Source organism: Chaetodon trifascialis, chromosome 18, assembly GCF_039877785.1.
Source record: "Chaetodon trifascialis isolate fChaTrf1 chromosome 18, fChaTrf1.hap1, whole genome shotgun sequence".
Taxonomy (NCBI): Eukaryota; Metazoa; Chordata; class Actinopteri; order Chaetodontiformes; family Chaetodontidae; genus Chaetodon; species Chaetodon trifascialis.
This window is the reverse complement of record NC_092073.1, coordinates 10,220,328-10,241,485: the sequence shown is the minus strand read 5'-3', so window position 1 is coordinate 10,241,485 and position 21,158 is coordinate 10,220,328. Positions and strand designations below refer to the sequence as shown.

General features: G+C 40.9%; 1 protein-coding gene across 2 annotated transcripts; it reads right to left on the bottom strand.

The window, feature by feature from the left end:
- Positions 1–812: 812 nt before the first annotated feature.
- waca (WW domain containing adaptor with coiled-coil a) lies at positions 813–20,825 on the bottom strand. Of its 2 annotated transcripts, none has more exons than XM_070986441.1 (13): positions 20,602–20,825; positions 20,377–20,407; positions 19,306–19,498; positions 11,732–11,823; positions 10,471–10,586; positions 10,225–10,340; positions 7,941–8,195; positions 5,621–5,743; positions 5,238–5,389; positions 4,511–4,635; positions 2,857–3,052; positions 2,615–2,742; positions 813–2,521 (listed from the first exon to the last, which is right to left on the bottom strand). In XM_070986441.1, the coding sequence occupies exons 1-13, from the start codon at positions 20,640–20,642 to the stop codon at positions 2,452–2,454; spliced, it is 1,638 nt and encodes a 545-aa protein (XP_070842542.1). In that variant the 5' UTR covers positions 20,643–20,825; the 3' UTR covers positions 813–2,451. The 2 variants fall into 2 exon arrangements, with proteins under 2 accessions (XP_070842542.1, XP_070842543.1); XM_070986442.1 differs by having other exon boundaries at positions 5,238–5,386.
- Positions 20,826–21,158: the final 333 nt, after the last annotated feature.

Below are 21,158 nucleotides of genomic sequence, written 5' to 3'. Positions count from 1 at the left end.
GAATGGTGTGCTCTCACTGATCGGGCTCTGCATCGCTGCCGTGCACCATCAGTATGTATGAACTGAAAATAGTGTCCTTATTCTGCAGGTCCGGTTGAGATTTTTATGCAGTTTTTCGGAATTTTCAACCTCTTAAATATAAATCAGTACAAGCATGGTAAAATGCATGGTCTTCATCAATTGATATAGAAATAAAACAGCTTTCTCTTGAGTGTGCAAATTCATTCTTGGCCTCAGAAACAGTAGTTTGATTTAATAATCTTTGTTTTAAACGTTTTTATTGAAGTGTTCATGTAGTAAACAAAGTGTGCTTAACTATTTGAGGACATACTCACATATAAAGTAAAATCCTGTGTGCAGCATCAGTTCTAAAAATATATATATCTTGCTATGACTGTGGAAAAGTGGCTTTGCAAGTTGAGACTTGAGTTGGGCACAGCAGGGGGACAAAGCAACCTTGTTTATCATCTGATAACACTAAATCTTGCAAAGAGGTCAAAGACCACCAGCAGGGGGCAGCAGAGATCTGAGGTTAAACTGCAGATAGAAGTGGAAGGAGAGCATTTCTGACAGATGAACATGCTGCTGCTACAGTTAAACATTTTAATTGATCATTCATTTATTGAAAAGTACTTCATTTTACCAGTAATGTCGTTGCTCAGACAGTTATGAATTCTAAGTCTCCTCTGGGGAACGCTCGCTTTTTCAACCAATATTAGTACTGCTGAATGACATGCAGCCATGTCTGTTTGAAGTCAACCAAGGAAGACGCTGAAACTAAAGGGACCATCAAAAACCCAAGAACAACATGGCCCTGGAGAGGCATATTTTATTTCGTTCATCAATATACTTCAGGAAACAATATACAAAGCAATGATGTGGTCACCTTTACTGAATGTGTGGTGCAGTTCAGTTATAGACTCAATAGATAGTACGGTGGGAAAAAAACAGGCCTTTGCAGCCGAGGACCCTGCTCTTCAACAGTGGGAAACAAACGAACAAGAGCGGGATGGGACGTGCTAGAAAAACAACCCTGTGCATGACATACTTGCTGAAGACCTTTTCTTATTGGTCGAGCAGGATCAAAGAAAACGTGGGCTCCGCAGGTAAACGAGGCTGTGAGACTTAAGACTTTCAACAAGGCACTAGCGTATGAACCAAACCTAACACTCCAATAAAATAACCAGTGCTTGCTTTAGTTGAACATGTTTATTACAATACATACATTTCACATTTGACCTTGTGACCTCTTGTTGCCCTGCTCTGACCAAAGAGGTGATCACACACATCCGCCTCTAACCTGCTGTAGCTGTACTACACCACTCCTAAGCTGGGTGCAAATGAAAAATGCGTGAATATCATTGTGATTTACTGCTCATCACTACAACTCTTATAAATAAAACCTTTTTATTCTGTGTCCTCTTCTTAAAACTCCACTGGATGTAAGCGACTGTACAAAGGAATGAACCAGGAGGGAAAAAGAGGAACAAAAACTATTGGAACCCAAAGAAAAAAAAAAACTACAAGGAAGGTGTGAAGTGTTGATGTCTCAGGAGAGGGTGTGGCAAGGCAGGGCTGAGGTCTGGGGGGGGGGGGGGGATGGTCCAAAGCAGCACGCCATCACATCTCTTAATTTTTTCTTATCATTCACTCCACCACACCACCAGGCACTGTTTTTTCAGACTGGGACATGCAGGGCCACCAGAAGCTGCGAATAGATCACTGAACTGTTGTGAGCAGTCGCGACAGACCTGCAGAGAGGGGATGTTTACCACGCCTGAGTAGAGGTTACAGTTCACCCACAGAGGGCACAGGAAGAAAATCTAGACAGAGTATACTCAGATTACTGATATTTGAGGACGGGGGGACATTGACACCAGTGTGTTATGCTTTATAGTAGGCTTCTGTGTAAATAAATGACTTCAAACATCCTCCTCTGTTTCCATGCAGGTCACACGCGCTCAGTGGTTCAATGATCTATGAATTGACGAAATGAAGCTTGAAGTCTGCAGATGAGTTAACATGAAGGAAAGGCTAGCTAATGAATGTAGCCGCCTAGGCGTTGATTAGTTTGGATGTCAAAAGCTTTGATAGGCATGGCTTTCCATGGCTTCAATCTACAAAACATATTTACAACATAGATAATAACATCTACAAGAAATCTACATTTTTATCCGCCATGGGTTTTTACAAACTGAGTCTTGTAAACCCCATCCCACCCCCCCACCCTCCATCCTCCTCCTCCTCCTCCTCCTCTCACAACAGCTCTTCACGTTTCCCTCTTGGTTCTCCCAGCCCAACGGTCCAAAGCCAACCCGACTGCAGCTCCTGTGTGTGTTGAGACTGGGCTCAAGAAGAACCGGATAACTGCTCTCCCTCCAGCTTCCATCTATGTGCAATGGGTCTTCCCCTTTTCTCCCAACGCCCGCTTCAACTCGCAACCAGAAATTCTCAGACCATGAAAGAATTCTGATTCTTCAACTTTTCAAGTTCTTTGATTTGCTGTCTCAGAAACAGTATCCTGTGGGACAGACAAAGACAACAACCATTAGTGTTTGCACTTTACACGCTAACAGGTGCATGCTTCTGAGAGAGACTAAATGTACATTCTCACCTCTGCTCACGCAATGTTGCTTGTATTTCACAGACTCTGACCAAGGATCGGAGGTTTTTGAGCTCGGTGCAGTTCTCAGACATACAGATGCTGCCCATGGTGTGAGCCTCTTCACGTAGTCTTGATGCCTTGATGATTTGTCACACACAGAATTTGCATTAAAAGGATGCTGCCATGAACGGCCACAATGACATTAGTATTCCAATCAACAGAAATGATGGTGAAGTGTTGGTGGGACTGACCTGTTTCTCTGCATGTTCAGCAGGCCAACCCTGTACATGTTTGATAAGATTCTCATTGAAGTGGGCGGCGAGGGTGGGGGTGAAGGAGCAGGAGGGCCGGGCTGCTGAGGCGGAGGGGGGAGCGGAGGCAGAGTTGGGGGCATTGCTGTTGCTGGAGGCGACATGGTTGGGACCCGGTGAGGGACTCCTCTGACTGCTGCAATGCCCACAGGATGAAGAAGCATGTAAGCAAAGAGTGTTCGTGAAGCAACTGCTGACCTGTCTCACACAAAACTACTATCAACTTGTTCTCAGCAGCAGTGTGAAGAGGCCAACTTTATTTCTCCCAGAGCTGCTATCACTGGAACTTCAGTGGAGCTGATCACAAAATACAACTGCAGGAAAATAACTATTTGATCAAGGCTCCAAATACAGCAGCGGCTCAGTGTCATACAGGTGAATAATAAGGACAGCTGAAGTTGAGACAGTGTGAAAAGGAATTTGATGGAAGAAAACACTTTTTCTACAACATTGCATTGCATTGCGTATAAACAGACAAACAACAGCAGCAACTGCAGGTCTCTGTCAGTGTCAACACTGGATCTGTTCCATCATAACACTTAAAGTGCTGTCAACGTGCTTCTTAGAAAGAAATGATCTGAAGCCCAAAAAACACTTTGCGTAACTCTTAGGTGCACAAAGAATGTTGATACACAGCCAGTCACAGATGTCAGATGAACGAATGAAACATGCTTTGGTGTAGACATAGTATTGGGCTACAACTGAACAAGCACAACTAATGAATAAATGTGTGGAGGTGCAAAGCCACCAAGTCTGAATAAGGGGACGTTGGGGATGAAGGAGTAGAAATCAGAAGTGTATAACTGTATAACCTCCTTATTCAAGTGCACCTGACAAACTGACTGAGGAAACTGACAGGAGTCCATTTTTCCACCCGTTCATTTCCCACTTCTGCACAAACTTCAGAGCAAATGACTGACTTTGAAAGTAGATAAGCAACATTTCCTGTAAACGTCTGAGTCTACATCTACCAAAGCCTTGATGCACAAACTTAACTGAAATTTTACAATGCAGTAATGAATACCACTGATGAAACTGACCACAAGCTGCCTTCTTGTTACCCAAAAGAAATGAATGACTTCAGTGAATGAAAGACCAGAGACAACTGAATGAAGCAGGAACTTGTTCCATCAATGACCAGTAGATGGCGCCACAATACCACACAAATAAGCCTGTCTACAGTGAGGAGTGAACTTCTTGTGTGGTGGTACAAACTCCATCATTCATGAGCTGATGTGAACAGGCTGTCCCACATCTTGAGATTATTTCCAGTCTATTTTGCACAATGTGTAGATGATTTGACAGAAAGGACATCAATGCACACAAATGTATATATGCTTTCACACATCGTATCTTGAATATTGTAAACAATAATGAAACATCTTGTGTGCACTTGTTAAAGATGAATTCACTACTCTGGGAGCAACAGACTCAACAAAAAATGTATGGCATTAAATCAGAACTGGCCATCTAAAGACCCACAAATAATGACCCATGGTCAAGCAAACTGTCCTCAAATATCGTCCAAGGTTGCCTGTTACTTCACGTCTCATGCTGCTTGATCTGCTTGAACTTGTTGTGTGGTTGGACTTACCCTTGGCGCTGGAGTGTGCGCGGGGAGGCTGTCGTGGCATCATGACTGTGCTGCTTATCGCTGGAGAGGGGCTGCTGGGATGTGGGCTGGGGATGAGAAGCCTGCTTCACTGATGGCGTGCTCACCTAAACACAGCAAGTTAGAAGCACTGCATCAAAGTGCTGTCCACCAAATACAAGCTTACAGAAAGTATATTCTGTCCAGCCATGTCTCCTTCATTCATCACTTAGGGAATTTGAGAGATCGGGTATACTTCCTTGTTAGTATGATTCATTCTATTTTAAATGTCTAGTTGAGATGCAACATGATTCAGTGTATTCCACAACATAATACTGTTTTTAACATGGGATACATTTGATTATTTGCAATAAATATGCATGTTTCTATTGTCTTGCATTTGCTACATCTCATCCAACAGGATGGAGTCTAATCTTGTGCCATACAACCAGACTTCAGTGCAAAGAAATTCAGTTCAATGTCAGTCATCTTTCAGCAATATGAATGTTTATGCGATTATTTGCACTTGTTGAACTTCTTCAATGAATGTTGTCCACTTTCTTTAAGAAATTCAACAGGCTCCTTGTGTCTGAACAAAGAGACTCAAGACTCAAGTCTTCACTCATTTCATGTTCATACATGCTTATTATTAATTTTGCCAGCTGGCTACTTTTCCTTCCCAACTGGATGCTGTAGAAGCTTGCTGAACACACAGAATTTTGTGCCTTACTTTTGGCTGTGAGATGACAGGCTGCGTGCTGAGGAGGGGTTTAAGAGGACCAGCGTTGGTCTGTGGTGTGCTGATCCTTGGAGAAACATAAGACCTGGGCGATGAAGCGTCTGATGTTAACGACATAGGTGACTGGTTCGATTGCTGAGCTGCTTGAGGTACACAAACAACAAGAAAGACAATTGAAGGGATCAATACAATCTACCACATATAATACTTAAGACAGACTGAGAAAACCACTGGAAGAGTAAACAGATTATTGCACAGGAAACCCAGAAGGTTCCCCTGTTTTTACCCACCAAAATAATCCTTATAGAGCACACATAACTGACTACATCTGCACACAGTGGTGGAGCAGATATGCTTCAGCAGGCTTCGTTTACCTTGGTTGGAGAGTTGAGCAGCTTGAGAGAGGATAGTAGTGATATTGAAAGCTGATGGTCCAGCAGTGAGGATCTTATGGAGCATCGACTGTAATGAAGCTTGTGTGACAGCAGCTGTGAGAACTAGAGTGGGACAAACAGCCACAAGGTTAGGGATGGTTCAGGATTTCCTGATTTTCAAATAGTCATTAAATGCTTTAAAAAAACGTGAAGAAGTAGGTTTGCATGTTATTGCAGCTACTCTAAATATAGACTACAGGGAGTGAATTATAGTCATCAGTGTAAGAGTACCCAGATCAATTCAGAAGGCTGTGTGTTCGCTGCTGCTGAGGAACTAATGTTCCTGTTTGTGAACATCACCACAACGTCTCAATAGCATCCGTCACCACTACAGTGGTCTGGACAGCCGAGGCTTCCTACTAGTTACAATTTTTGCATGAAACGCCCATCTCAAGCCGTACACAGATAGATTAAGTCCTGCTACCCAAATTGTGTATGCGCCACAAATTCAAGAAGGCTATAGTCAAACAAACTGAACATGCGTGTCTCAACTGAAGACACAATGCTTTGAGATTTGGATGGTACGGACTGAGGGAAGGCATAAAAACATTCTCAAGTTTATGATAATTACGTAACTAACGTAATTATGAGCAAGCATTTCATCATTTTTACATTTTGTTCTTTTCCCTGATTTCTTGGTCCCACCTCCACAGACAAATTATTAAGAAGTATTTGTACAATGTGCACTGCATTCATTAATGATCTTCCTTTCCCAGTTGTATATTTAAAAAGTGATCAATAAAAATTATGACAATTGCAGACCCTGCATCAGCTAACCTCTGGGAACTCTTGTGATGAAGTCATCAGTCACTACGTTTACATGTAGTCAATATTCGGGTTATGGCCAATATTCCGGTTTCTGAAACCTGTTTTCATGTGTGAGCAAACAGGGGTAATCAATTGGGATATCCCGATCAAAACAGCGATGCACGGACAACGTGTCGACACACGAAGAACGTCATGACGCAATGCGCGTCATTTCAAAAACAACAACAACAGCAGCAGCACGGTGGATAATGAACAGCCTGGGGCTGGTAGCAGTCGCCTTCGTTTGCGCTTTGGTGCTGGTACTGACCCACCACCAGTATTTGACACTAATCTGTCTGACTTTCTTCGTTAATGGAAGGCGAGAATGTGAAGAAATAGGAAATGGAGCCGGAGCTGTGCCATCCATATCCATGCTACCTGCACTCAAAAGACCAAGATTCCTTCCGAATAGAACATGCGCAGAACACAAATTAATGTTCCGTTCGATGGGGATATTCCGATAGGGCATTGACCACCCACCCACCCATACCCACCCACACCCACCCACACCCACACACACACACACACACACACACACACACACACACACACACACACACACACACACACACACACACACACACACACACACACACACCTGCCAGATAAAGTGTCAGCATGCAGCCAGATCCACTGTCAAACTCTGTGAAGTAAAACTTTAACCTCAGCAGTGAAACATCCATCCATCCATCCATCCATCCATCCAGCCATCCATCCATCCATCCGTTTTCTATGCCGCTTATCCCTTTCGGGGTCGCGGGGGGGCCGGAACCTATCTCGGCTGTCGACGAGCGGGAGGCGGGGTACACCCTGGACCAGTCGCCAGCTGATCGCAGGGCACAAGCACACAGCCATTCACACTCACACCTAGGGGCAATTTAGAGTCACCAATCAACCTAATGAGCATGTTTTTGGTCTGTGGGAGGAAGCCGGAGTACCCAAATTCTCCATCTTCTCCCTCAACCACCCAGGCTGCAGAGGTGTAACTACTGCTTCTCTTTGGGTGGGATCCTATAACTAAGACTCAGACTGGCAGGATGCATTTGGTGCCCCCTACATCCTCAGCCAAGTTTTCCACTCAGTGTTGGTGCAGCAACAATTTTAGTTGTTAATATTAGTCATTAATATGGCTGGCAAGCTTAGGGGGCTCACAGCAAACAGCATGGGCTGAAGGTGCCAGTGTACGAGTGCAAGTGCTTGTCAGATGTCAAACAGCATCCAAAACTAACAATTTCTCATGGCTAGAAACTAAAGTGCATGGCCCCATGCCTTTTAGGAGAGACTGCCATATCAAAGCCTCCAACACAGAGGAGTCAGACCGGAAGCTTATAGCAGTACAGCCGATAATTTCTAAGTGTCAACCTCTACCTAGTGCCCATCACACATATTCACTGAAGCTAGCCGAAAGTAGACACCAGTTGACTGAATATGTACCCATCTGCATTTTTCTTACCTTCGTTGATTTTCGCCATGTCCACACTGGCATTGTTTAGCTGTAGGGCAGTCTGAAGTGCTGGGAGTAGCTGGCGAAGCAAGGTGGGGTCCTGAAGTAGTGGAGGGGCGGGGGACTGCAGGACTGGGGACACGGGCACTGTGGAGGCAGATGATCCAGGGGGCCCAGATGAGGGGTTCAAGCTGCCTGAGCCTGAGGATGATGACTGGGACTGGGAGGCAAGGGTCGCTGCAGGTTTCTCCACCTGGGCGGACTCTGAAGGCAGCAGAAAGAAGGATTGCATCAACAGTGTCGGAACAACATCAGATAAGGATGTGCGCGGTTAGTCGGCTAGTAGATTAAACGTTGCTATCCTTACTAGCCAGCATAAGAAATACTAGTAGGATAAACATAGTATCATTGTTTTAATGTGCACATTTAAATTACGGGATAATGTGTTCAAAATGGATGGCAGGGTTTCCGTTATCTAGGAAGTCTGACATCTTTAAATCTCTCCAGTCAGAATTTCAGGTGAAAATAACTCCTGATTAACATGTAAAAAAATTTCTGCTCTACACACCATTTTCCTGAGTTGCTTCTCTAAGGGCAGAGACAAACCAGGAAGGTTTTGGTGAGTTTTAATGAGGAGTATTTTATGATTAACTTACTGTTTCTGTTGATGGAGAGGCTGGTGGCTTTGGCGAGAGCGATATAGCAGCTGTTACTGGTTAAATAAAAAGGATCTTACTCTTTAACATAAAGGTATCTCTGTAAGGATACTTGTCAGGACACTTTGAATTACAATGTGAGCATGTAAGTGGAAAAAACAAACACTTAAAGTAAACGAGCCATGACGGTGCGCAAACATCCGGCGGGATTACACTGCAGTCTGCGTCGCGGCTTACGGCTGTGCCGCTCTGACTTGATACCGGACCAATTTCAAAAATTTCCATTAGTCACTTAGACACAAAAACACGGGACAACACATTCCATAATCAGAGGTAATGTGGAGCCCTCTACCTGCATGTTATTGCATTATTACATTATTTGCAATATGCTAAAACTTTCACCACAGGAATGCAAAATCCATGACACCAGTGACAGCAACAAAACTGGGATACTGGTCATCCCTACTCTAGACTACCTAAAAACTTACTAAAACACGTGGAAAGCAAAGTAGTCACTGACTGACTGTATCAATTCCCTTGTTTACTCATCATAAAACACCCTTTCAAACTCAACAAAAACAAAATTCACCAAAAATATCTTGGTTAGTCTTTCAGTTCTCTTTTCAATCACTGTTGGTGTTGGAACAGAGTTGGTGATGCTATCAGCTTGACCTACATCGAATTTTCAGTCAATGAAAGTGACGTTATGTGTAGAGTTTCCAATTGGTGCCAGGCCACATGCCCTGGGAGATTTCAATGTCTTGGACAAATGGGAGTAACTCCAGTCGCTTAATATTTGATTATGGAACCTTTTCTCCCATGTTTTTGTGTCTCAGTGACAAATGCCGCAGCTGGCAGCCACAAAACAGGCTACAGAACCTAATCCCTCCGGGCTTTTGCACATCATCAATTGCCGCTAACAGGCTCAGATTATTATTGGTATTATTATTAAGTGTCTGACAACATTATGGAAAGGATCCTTATGGAGACGGACCTTTTTGTTAAAGAAAAAGATCTATTTTGTTTAACCATAAACAGCCCTTATATCAAGCTTGCCAAAGCCACCAGATTCCATTCACAAAAACATCTTTCACATCTAACACAGGAATTATTCTCACTGGACATTATGACCGAAGAGACTTAAATATGGTGGACTTCAACAAATGATGTATCAGGTGAGATGTGTCTTTGCACTGAAACATCCTGAAGTGGATTATACAATACTATAATTCAACTATAACTCATTGTTTCTCCGGCTCACACACATTATCAGTGGTCCTGACTCTAGTTAGTTGGATCACCAGCTTAGTTTTAGTGCAAAGCCACAGTATGTGTCTACAAGCCACATTAGCATGCAAGTTTCAGCCCTTTGTAGTCTCAGTCTTTTGGTAAGCAGTTCCTTAGCATTCATCAGCCAAAGGTCAGCTCAACAACAGTCATCATTGACTAACCAATAACAATGCTTAAGCCAAAGGCTTTCAGGTAGATTTGTACAAAGGGAGTGACAAAGAGGGAAAACACTCATCTGTGATGTTTTGGGCAAGCAAAGCCAACTACCAAAATATACAGACATGCAATTCATGATGGTCCGTTGCAGCAGACTGACAAGGATACAGGATATGTGTTGTAACACTTACTAGTAGAAGTAAAGCCAGGGGCTGTCGAAGCTTGCATTGCTTCTCTTCTGTAGTCCCTGTCTTTGGGGAAACTGTTGACAACTGCAGTCTTTGTTGCCTCTTTTTGCCTCTGTTCTCTGCGAAACACAAGTAGGATGCAAACAGATATTAGCCATGTATTTAAGTTTTATCTTTCTAGCTTTGCCTGACACTGATTAAAATAAAGTGTGTCCAACCAAGTGGTTTGGGTACAGGGATTATAGCTACCTCTCCAACCATTCTTTGGGCTTCTCCCACTGGGACACCTCTGTCCTGCAGTTGTAATAGTATTTCTTTCCAGAGGAGCTGATGTGCTCCGACCAGTCGTCACCTGGTTCATAAGGCTGAGATAAAGAGAAAATATTTAGGAATATGAGGGAAGCCAGACAGCAACCGATTTTGTGTGTGTGTGTGTGTGTGTGTGTGTGTGTGTGTGTGTGTGTGTGTGTGTGTGTGTGTGTGTGTGTGTGTGTGTTGAGGAGATCTGATGCAAGAGCTTGTAATGTAACCTGAAATATCAAGAGCTATTGGGGATGGGAGATAGCTACAGCTGGACTGTTTTCACAGAAGGTGTTAAGGTGGGAGGGAAGGCTTATTTCAGAAACAGCTCAAGTTGTTAAGGTGCCAAAGTGAACAAGTTTGCTATTTACTAAGATTCAGTATTTTGTGACTGGTGATTTGTGCCAATATCCTGCATTCTTATACGATATTACACTGTAATCCAGCACCTCCATCATATTGTAATGTTCCACATTCATTGTGTTGTTAAGGTCAATATTGTAAGGCAAATACAGACAACAAAACAGACAATTAGAGGTTATCCATTAAGGAAGCAAGGGGAACTGAAAATAACTCCGCATAAACACAGTGCCTCTGAGCCTTCTCTATGGCAATACACAGATTATTGACACTGTTCAGTCACTGCACACAAGAATGCAACTAATCAAATGACTGTGCCATACACTCAGGCGTTTCTCTTGTTGTTGCAGTGCTTAACAATGTGATGAGATCAGACTTTTTGACTGAAATGGATAGCTTTGGAATTGCTCTCTTTGCCAAGTAAAATTGAACATACGAAGGTAAGAGAGGAACAAAAAAGTGATTTAACTGTAAAAATTGGCTTAAGCATGTAAGAACAAAACTAAGATTAAATGATGGGAAACAAAGTTCAATCGTGCTAGAATGGTCTTTTAATCTATGTTAATGATGAAAACATTTTGGTTTATTGAAGAGGAAATGAAAAGACAAAGATGTAAGCTTATTGATTTTCTGCCATTAAAAGATGTTTGCAGTTTTCCTTTGAAAATATAAAATATAACTTTCCAAGTTGTTATCAACATAGCTTTTCATCTTTACATCAAGAGCACAAAACAAAACCTAATATCAAAGCTGTGAAACTACCAAACAGCAGCTACTACCAACAAACAATCAAGATGTAGAGCTGGAAAAACGATGTTTAATCCATGGCTGAGGCAGAGGAAACACTTACTGTTTCTGAGGTCTTGCTGGGGTTAGAATGTGAGTTGGAGCTATGTAGGGAACTGTGGTTGTGAGAATTTTCTTGTGGAGAATAACTGGTCCCTGCAACAAAACACAAGGAGAGGGAACACACCATCAGTTATTGCCAATAACATAACTGTGCCAAGTTCATAGACTTAACTGTGAAAAGCCTGGCTGAGAACAAAATACACACAATAGCACAAGGCCACAAATGCTTACTGGTGCCTCAGAGAAATGAAAGAAACAAGGTGGTCAGATGCTGAATGTCTCTTAGTGTTAGACGTATGCTTAGTGGCTATAAATATTTCTGTGGGTAAAAAGTGGAAAGACAACAAATAATACACTGAATGTTATTTTACAGTAATGGAAAAAAAGTCTTTGTAGCAAACTATGTCTGACTTTCTAGTAGCAGTTTTGAGGCCTGTCAGATGGTGCAATGCCTGTCGACTAGCAGTCCAATGATGTAAACAGGAGGGAGGAGAAGGGACGCAAGCAAAAACATGTCATCAACTCAAGTCGCCCATCTGCATCATTCTGATGTTTTATAAATACAGCAAAACAATAAACAAGCTTTGAGTACCACAGTGCTGGTACTCTTATGTGTTGAAAAACCTCAAAGAGGAGGAGGAGGAAGACGATGAAGAGATACTCAGGCAGGCGAGTCAAGATGGAAGAGGGTAACATGGGATGCTTTTTCTGCAGAGTGGGTTTAAGGTAAATACATATTTTTAGCTGTAGCATTATGCTAGCTTACCAGTGTATTCTGGTTAATTTTATGTCATACTCAAATTTATTGCTTTGTTAATGTGCGTTGTAGCAGGAGTCACATTGTGGGGTTTTGGTTTCAAGTTTATTTATTTGATGTTTTATTGGTTACAATTTTGACATGACCAGTTTGGGGTCTCCAAAGCTCTAAGTCAGCTATCTGTTTTGGTTTTCCCATGTTCTTACAGGATTTGTTAAGAAAATCATGTGCAGTCAATTGCAAGTATGTTGTCAACGTTTTTTCCATTTGGCACTATTTTGTAAGTGCTACTAAAGAGCACAGTATTGCCACATCATTCCTTTCTTTAACTGAAAACTGCAGTATAATATGTCTTAACTGTAGCTAAACCATCAAGGTGTATTTTGACAAAGCTGTTACTTTAACAGCATTACCTAAACTTTTTGCAATAACCAGTTTCTTAAGTTTAAAAATATCTGCCACAGTTTATCTCCTTATTATTTCATTATCTTTATTTTTTGTACAGCATCTTTGAGTACCCTGAAAAGCACTATATAAGAACAATGTATTTTTGATAAGCTGCTTCCTGATGATTACGACCTGGAAACACTGCCAACATCTCTACAGGTAATAGAACAAGCACAGCAATCAGATAGCAAGACTGAACTTGGTTTTGCTCATCCATTATTAGATGCTGCAAGTGTAAATGCTACAGGATATTTTGACATTTGCAAAATTTCATTGCTTTGGGGGTATAATTATATATAAGTGAGGCAAACCACAGCAGGGAAGCCACACATTTCTCATAGAAGATACAAGTTTTCTTGTGCCCATACGCAGCCTATGGCAAAACAGAATCATTAACTTCCTGTAGCATGTTTTTATGTGTCAAAGAAGTGCTTCAACTCGTTAACTGTGGTCTTTACAGGAGAAGTTTAGCCTAATTTTATATGCAGCTGGGAGTTAAAAAGAACGATCAGCAGATAAAAATACTGCTATCACTGTAGAAAGTATAAATCACTGTAAAAAGCTTTAGCTAAAGTAAAGCTTTATACAATTCCTGGTTAATACAAGGGGTGTCAGATTCAGTTAATTTTGCTTTCGAGAGCCCTTTAGCCATTAACAAGTACCTAACTGGTAAATTAGATTCAAAATATTTTCACACCTAACTAATTAGAATTATATTGTAACTAATTGTTTGACTAATAAACTAACTAATAAAAATGACTGGAGAGATGAAATATATTGGACGATAATTACCAGGTAACAGAAACCCTGTTCTGAGTCAGCATTACATCACGCATAACTGGTCAAAAATATTCTCCATGCTGAACTGTGGGATAAATCCAGGTGCAAGGTTCTCACAACTGTGCATTGATGGGCAGGCACAGATAACCTCACTTGTTCTCATCTTCGAAAACCAAGTCAACATTTGGGTATTCAGGGGCTGTTAGAGCCCAAAACTGTGTTTCCTTGAGGCACACTTCCAAACTGTGAAAGTCACTGCTCAGATAATGTTGGTTTGCTCCAGCTATATTTTAGACTATCATGCTCATTCATCTCCATCATATATTTAATCCTACTGAACTTCGTAATTTTATCTGCATTAACAGATCAAATTAGGTACTGTCCATGGTATTCTATGTTATACCCCTTTATACCAAGGACATGCATTTAACTCATGGTCCCCAACACAGGATATTCTAGGGTGGCACAGCAGTGGGTACAACATGACTACATTACTTTAAGTAATGTTCAAAATATTTTGAAATTCAGCTTCATAATGTGTTTGATTTACAGGACAGTAACTGAATATTACAGTTAGTTGATCAAGACTATCAGCAGTCAATGTAATGACAAGGAATTAAAGGACAAGGGTTGTCCTGAGCCAATTTGTACATCAGCCCAATCTAGGCTGTTTCTGAAGGTTTGTTATCAGTCAAATAAAGCCTGGTGCATTTCTTCTCATGTTTTTCTGTGTGTACCATCTGTCAGATATGCAGCTTTATGCTCCAGTTAAACACTGCAACCACACAGCGGAGTAAGTGACCCACAAGTGAACCACAGTACATGCAAAAACCAACAGTAGCCAGCAGTTTCAATTACTGAAGTTGGTGTATGTCAAGTGACGCAGAAGTAGCATCACTGAGACTAAGAAACGCTTCTGTTTCAGCAACATTTTGCAGGTGGACCACACCTCTGAGGTGCTGCTGTTGAATGATGAAATTCCTCTCTCCACTGACTCTATGCTATCCAAGGTCTCCCAGGGAAACTGGTTTGAGGATGTGGTAAGCACTGCTTATAATACTGGAGTTCCAGATATAAACCATTAAGTTGATGCACAGGTACACTAGTACCGACATGATATGCATAAGGGTTTGACCTAAAGATTCTTCTAAAATTAATGTGATGTGATTAGCTACATATCTCAAGAGAAGAGTCACCACTCTTCGTGAATTACAGAAACACAGTCCACTTCAATCACACAGTAGTTTTAAAGAGTGAGGGGTCTTATCATTCACTTCTAATCTTTGGCTGAGTATAGACTTCAGCTTGCAAAGCACATCAACCTGAAAGTAGCCAAAAGCCTCGCAGTAGCCATTACAGAATTAACTTTTACATGTTATTAAGCAAGAGCAAGCGAAATTTGTCATTTTACCTCGCCAAAGTGACAGTAAGGGTCAACTAAATATGGAAGGCTGGCTAATCTGACTGTTTTCTACATTGTTTTGGGGAACCTGAATAATGTGAGTAAAATTCATTCATGAAAAAGAGAGGAAAAGGCTGTAGTTAAGTTTTGGAACTCAGCTCTACAACTATCCTCACACTGTCAATCAGATAGGACGAGTAGTAAATAAATGATCAATCATCCTTTCAGAGCCCTCTGCAGAACAGCTGCTGCAGAATCAGGAAGAATACATGATAACATTAAACCTGACACACATGGTATTCTTGAGATGTTTTAAAATAGACTGCACATTCCCCAGCCTGCGACTAAAAATCTCTTCTAGGAAAGAAGCCAACCACTTATAAAGAACTCTCACCTGTAGCTGAAATTACAACATCTATCTAATTAGCTTGCATGGTTTAGCTTTTCTAACAGCTTTTAATTGATCGTTTTTACATTGTACAGAAGTTAATATGTACACAGTTGATGACAGGAAACGGTTCTAAAGGGCCACACATTACCAGTGAATGATGTCCGTCAAAAGACCTACATCCATTGTTTTCTATGTAAACCTGTGCGCTGGTGACATCTTCCCACACACCAACGTATCAGAATATGCTACAGTCCTATTTTAATACATGTCAGCCTTCAAGAAAAGAAGCAATTTTTTTTATTTGCTCCATGGACCAGCACGCGGCAGTTCACTCAGAAATGACTAATGGTCTTTATGACATGTCTAATGTGAGCTCTGGGCATCAACTGACATGTCAAATGACACAATGCTATGCAACACTGCTGATGTGTGCTGCACTGCGCATTAGAATTAAGCTTCTCATATCCTCACTCTCACTTCTCAGCACTGTTGTTTGCTGCCACTGACCATAGTACCAACTTGTGCAGCTCCCCTGCTGAACCTGCTAGTTTGCAGGCCTCCTTCATAGCCTCTCCCTGGTCTATGGCTCCCAGCTAGGTCAGTACTTGGGTTGTGACCTGATACCATTTAACAAACTCTCTCCAACCCCTTATCAAATATAAGCTGTAATATGACTGAAATCCGCAACAAGCTCAATATTACACGTGTTAGCTTTTTAAAGTTTGTAGGACAAACGTGTTATGTTTGTTTACACATCTAGCAACACATCAAGCAACATTAGCTTTCATTTAGAGTCATGTTTCTTGCGACTTGTTAAATGTTTAAGTTCAATATTCACTTTCCTTTTAGGAGATGGTGGAGATATATTAGCTGGGTCCTCAGCCCCTTGCTTCTGTAAGCTATAAAACAATCTGTTCTTGCTTAAAAATCTAATATCCATTTCCTTTTACAAGCTTTGGAAAGTACAAGTTGCAAACAGGAATGCTAATACTGGTCTGAATCACACAGTCATCTGTTTAGATTTTTGACTTTGCTCAACTTTGTCAAATCATATGGCAAATCTTTCTTTAGGTTAACTTGGCAAAGTCATCCAATGTGGTCTCTGTGTGTTTCAGTGCATACAATTATCCTACCAATGCTGTTTATACTTGTAAGGGATGGCTTACCGTTAATTAACCACCAAGAATATTTTTGATTGGTTATGCGTGTCGCCCTATAGGTTAACTTGCATATGCACGCACAGTGTGATGCACACTGGACCGAGGCCATCACCCAGTTGGTGTACCATATCATTGAGACCCACAATCTGCCAGTCAGTGTGGTTGAGCATGAGGGATTGAAACTGCTAGTTCTCTACCACAAAGCCCAGAATGTTGTGCCATCGAGGGCTACCGTGACTACACACACTGGAAAAAAAAATTGAGAGGAAGGATGAGCGAAAAGTCAAAAAGACAGGCTAGCTCTAACCAACACTGCTGGAAAACTCTCACAAACAAACGCTACTTCACAAATACCTTCACTTCATCAATGCTGACTAGGAGAATGGCTTCCGTTATCTGGTAATTACTGGTTTTTACTGGGAAAAAGTGTCGAAGTTCAACACATGCAAGTCTCTCAAGTCATAATGTCCAGTGAAAATAATAATAATAAAAGTAAGATGCACAAAATATTTTGGCCTTACATGCCGTTTCCCCCGCTGCTTCTATAATGTCTGCCCTCTCTCACTCCTCTGCCAATTCTGTGAATTAAGGGTTCATTATGACCAAAACCGAGCTGGAGGTGATTGTTGGAACAGTGTAAGGATGAACTAAGATTTGGTGAGGTTTATTTTGTTAATGTTGAGTTTGAATGAAGTGCGTTTTACGATGATAAACTTAGTGTTTTTGTAAATAAAGTCTGGTGGCTTTAGAGCGATATAGTGGCTGTTTCTGGTTAAACAAAAAGGATTTTACTCGTTAACAAAAAGATTTATCTCATTAGGGATATTTTCCAGAATGCTGTCAGACATGTAGAAGAATAATCTGCGCCTGTCAGTGGCAAGAACAATCACTTTCAGCGGATGTACATTAATCATAAGCAAACACACAGTGAAATTACATTACAGCCTGTTGGATCAATTTCAAAAACTGACTCCCATAGTCACTTAAACACAAAAACATGGGAAAATAGGGTTCATAAACACAGATATTTGGCCACAATTTCTCCCGGTTGTTAGAAATCTTCCAGGACACGACTGACTGGGAAAAGCACCCCAGCATGCTCCTCAGAGCAAAATTAACTGCTCAGTTACCGGTTAATGGTTATAGGACTATTGAAAGCAAAATTAACCAAAACTGACATCCCTAATAGCTATGTTCTTCTCTTCTTCAGAGGCTGTCATGATATATATCATCTTGTGTTGAAATTCTGTACAAATTAATTTTGTTGTATTTTGTCAATTATCACTTCTTGTATAATAACCACCATCACTGTGATGCACAACACACATCAAGTAGACTTAAGACATTTAGTATGATGTTGTCTAAAGCAAAATGCACTCAGATTAAGGGTGATGTATATGGCTAGAATCTAATGTTTACTGGCTACATGTAACAATAGCAGAAGACTACTGAAATAATGAAATGAAATGCTTTGGTATTCGTTTTTTTTAAGCTGTCAGCATTAGAGACTTTGACACCATTTCAATTTCAAATATCTTGATGGAAAATATAATGTGGCATTTCTTAAAAATCTGTACAAAAATTCCGGTAACTTTGATCTACAAATTAACCCCCCCAACGTCAATATTCCTACCGCCCCTTTCTGCCAGCAAGGGAAAGCCTGTAATACTTTATATCCTCAATTGTTTTGTTGTCACCTTGTCTGACAGATGTCGCACAGTGACTGCTGCAGTTCAACACTGATGCTGCAAATGTTTTAGCAATTCATCACTTTGAAAAAACAGCAACACAATACATTATGCCGGCAAACTTAACACAACTCAAACTCAATACGGTACTCTTATAGATTCAGCTCCACATAGCAGTAAAGCATTCTTATACACCAACATAATCTTGAATGCATGGATAAAACTGCTTGCCCGTTATGCAAATTTAGAAAAACAGAAGAATGTTTTGTGTCCATACATTTGTGTTAACTTTAAAAGAAAATATGACGCAAACACAGTAAATCTACAATAAATGCAAAACTGTCAAAACCTGTATACAAGTTTCTACTTGCCATCACTGAAAAGCTACTTTTCAAACCTCAAGCAAAAGAACTTCTGACATATTGTCAACAAAACTGGTCAGCTCCAAAACAAATTCAGATATAAACCTTAAACAAGGCAAAGAGTTATTACCATTAACTCCCGAAAGCTTTGGCTGTGTGTGTGGAGTTATTTTTCACTCCAATGCATAACAATTTTAATACACTCTAAAAAAAATCTACGTTTGTGGTTACCTTTCAACAAACCACAAAGTTCAACCAACCGCAAACGTCCCAGGTTTACTCAACTGATGAATGTCAAACGCTTCTAAATCAAAACGAAATTTAGTTGCTTGCCACTGAAATGTAGCATAAAGTCCAGATCTATTTTACATTTGTATGATCCAAAAATGCAACAGGCAGAATACCTGCAACTTACTTACAGAAACAAGCATAAAGCATGCTGTAGTTGCTACTGTGGGTAAAAAATTAAAATACACTTCTGCAGAGTTTCAGTGGCAAATTTACTGCCTTATGTGACAGCATCATCTACAGCAAGCTATTTGTTTTTAATCTAAACCCATTTTAGTCTCAATAACCACAGTGTCTCACCTCCATCCCTGTCTCTGGCCCGGTGTGTGTGGACAGCCTTTGCTCTGCTGTGCCCTGTGCTGTCGATGTGTTTGTTTTCAGGGCTGTCAGACCTCCTGAGCATTTTGCAGGGAGGAGTGACATCTGAGGAGTCTCGCATCTTTTCATGTCGGTGGTCCCCTCCAGGGTGGCTCTTGGATGAGTATTTGAGAGTCTGTAGGCACAAATCAAACACCTCACTACAACCTATTACTTTGAGTGAACAACGATTTAAATCACTTTATCATCATCTGAGGGTCCCAGTCTTACCCTCTTGCTTAACACCATATTTAGCTGTTTAAAGTAGAACAAAGTCACAGTACTTGTGCGTCAAAGTTTTCAATTTCCAGGAATTGATATTGGAGAGCTAATGTCCATTCATACAGTGAATTACTTATGATCTGAAAGCAGCAGGTTTATCTGTCAATTCTTTTGAGTGCACCATTACTAAGTACCCACGTTACCTGTACTAGTAGGGCTATTTGGTAGCTTCTCACTTAGTAACAACGTGCTAATGAATACTACGACTCTAATATTATGACACGTTAATAAAACGAGATAGTGGCGAAGTAAACAACATTTAACAAACTTGTGTTAGCCTTCATAATAGCTTACTATCTGTATTTAAATTTAAATTGTTAATACATTGGTTTGTAGTATACATGTCGAGTACTTTGATGTTTCGAGAGTTTAGCTAACTATATACTTAAAATGACAGATTGCGGTCAGGCCCTAATCGGACTGGTTAGCAAGCAAGCTAACACTAACGGCTACCATTAGCTTTGAGCTGTAATAAAACTCGCTTGTATCTTTTTTTTAAAACAGCTGAATTCGACGAATATATTCAGTCTATGTTGTCCTCACCTGACAATGTTTACGTTCGGAAATATTTGCATCGCCTACACTGCAATTTCTAACAAAATGATTTACTTTTCACGTTATTTTCCGCACTGACTGGGGCCTGTTGTGCTCTCCAGAAGCCTGAACTAGAGTGTCCATTTTAATCTTATTTGCTGCTAGCAAGCTAGCAGGCTACGGTTAGCTCACAAGTACCTGATAGGGCTGAGAATCTCTTCGGTCGCACCTGCAAATATAAAGAAAACTGTTGTAAATATGAAGCTTCAAATGTCAATATTGAGACACAGTTGAAAGTGCTGCAACAGCTGAACATGCAAGTTTCCAGACACTTATTTTGGTTTCAATAAAAATGGCGGATTGTCAAAGCGTAGCTACGAGGAAAAGGAAAATCTGAATAAGTAACGTTAAAAAGATGTTTACCCATCGCCGAGTCTCGGTTGTTTCCTTGCATACATTACCATCAATGCCGTGTTAGTGTGTTTGGAGTGGGATGTGAAAGACTGATCACGGTACTATATTTTTCTTGTTGATTTAGCGACCTGAAACCGTCAATTATTTCAACCTAGCTTGTGGGTATTTCAATGCTATCAGCAGCACTGGTCGAAAGAGCGCCCTCACTCAGTCCATCTCCCACACAGACACACACAGCCGTGTCTCTATCTGCCGAGAAAACGTAGCAGTTTAGCGGCGCGCAGGGTTGCCAGATATTAGACGTTGACCAGTATGGGAGAGTCGTTATAGGTCAATGGTACCGAAGAAAAGTGCTGCGTAATTATATTATGTCAAGGGCCCACCGTGATATGCAGTTTTTTGTTGCTTTATATGTGTACATATTTTCCTATTTCCGTCAACAACTACTTATACTTATATTAGCAATTTTGCCGAATGCGCACTAACCCTAACACAAAAATTAAAGTGGAATGAAATATAAAAAACTCAAGTACGGCCAGGTGTCAGGATTCTGATTTTGCCGATTG

Coding starts and splice junctions, on each gene's coding strand:
- waca (XM_070986441.1), bottom strand. CDS start 20,642: ATGGTAATGTATGCAAGGAAACAACCGAGACTCGGCGATGG. Junction 19,499..20,376: donor GAGATTCTCAGCCCTATCAG/GTACTTGTGAGC, acceptor TTGTGCCTACAG/ACTCTCAAATACTCATCCAA. Junction 5,744..7,940: donor CATGGCGAAAATCAACGAAG/GTAAGAAAAATG, acceptor GTCCCACTCTAG/TTCTCACAGCTGCTGTCACA.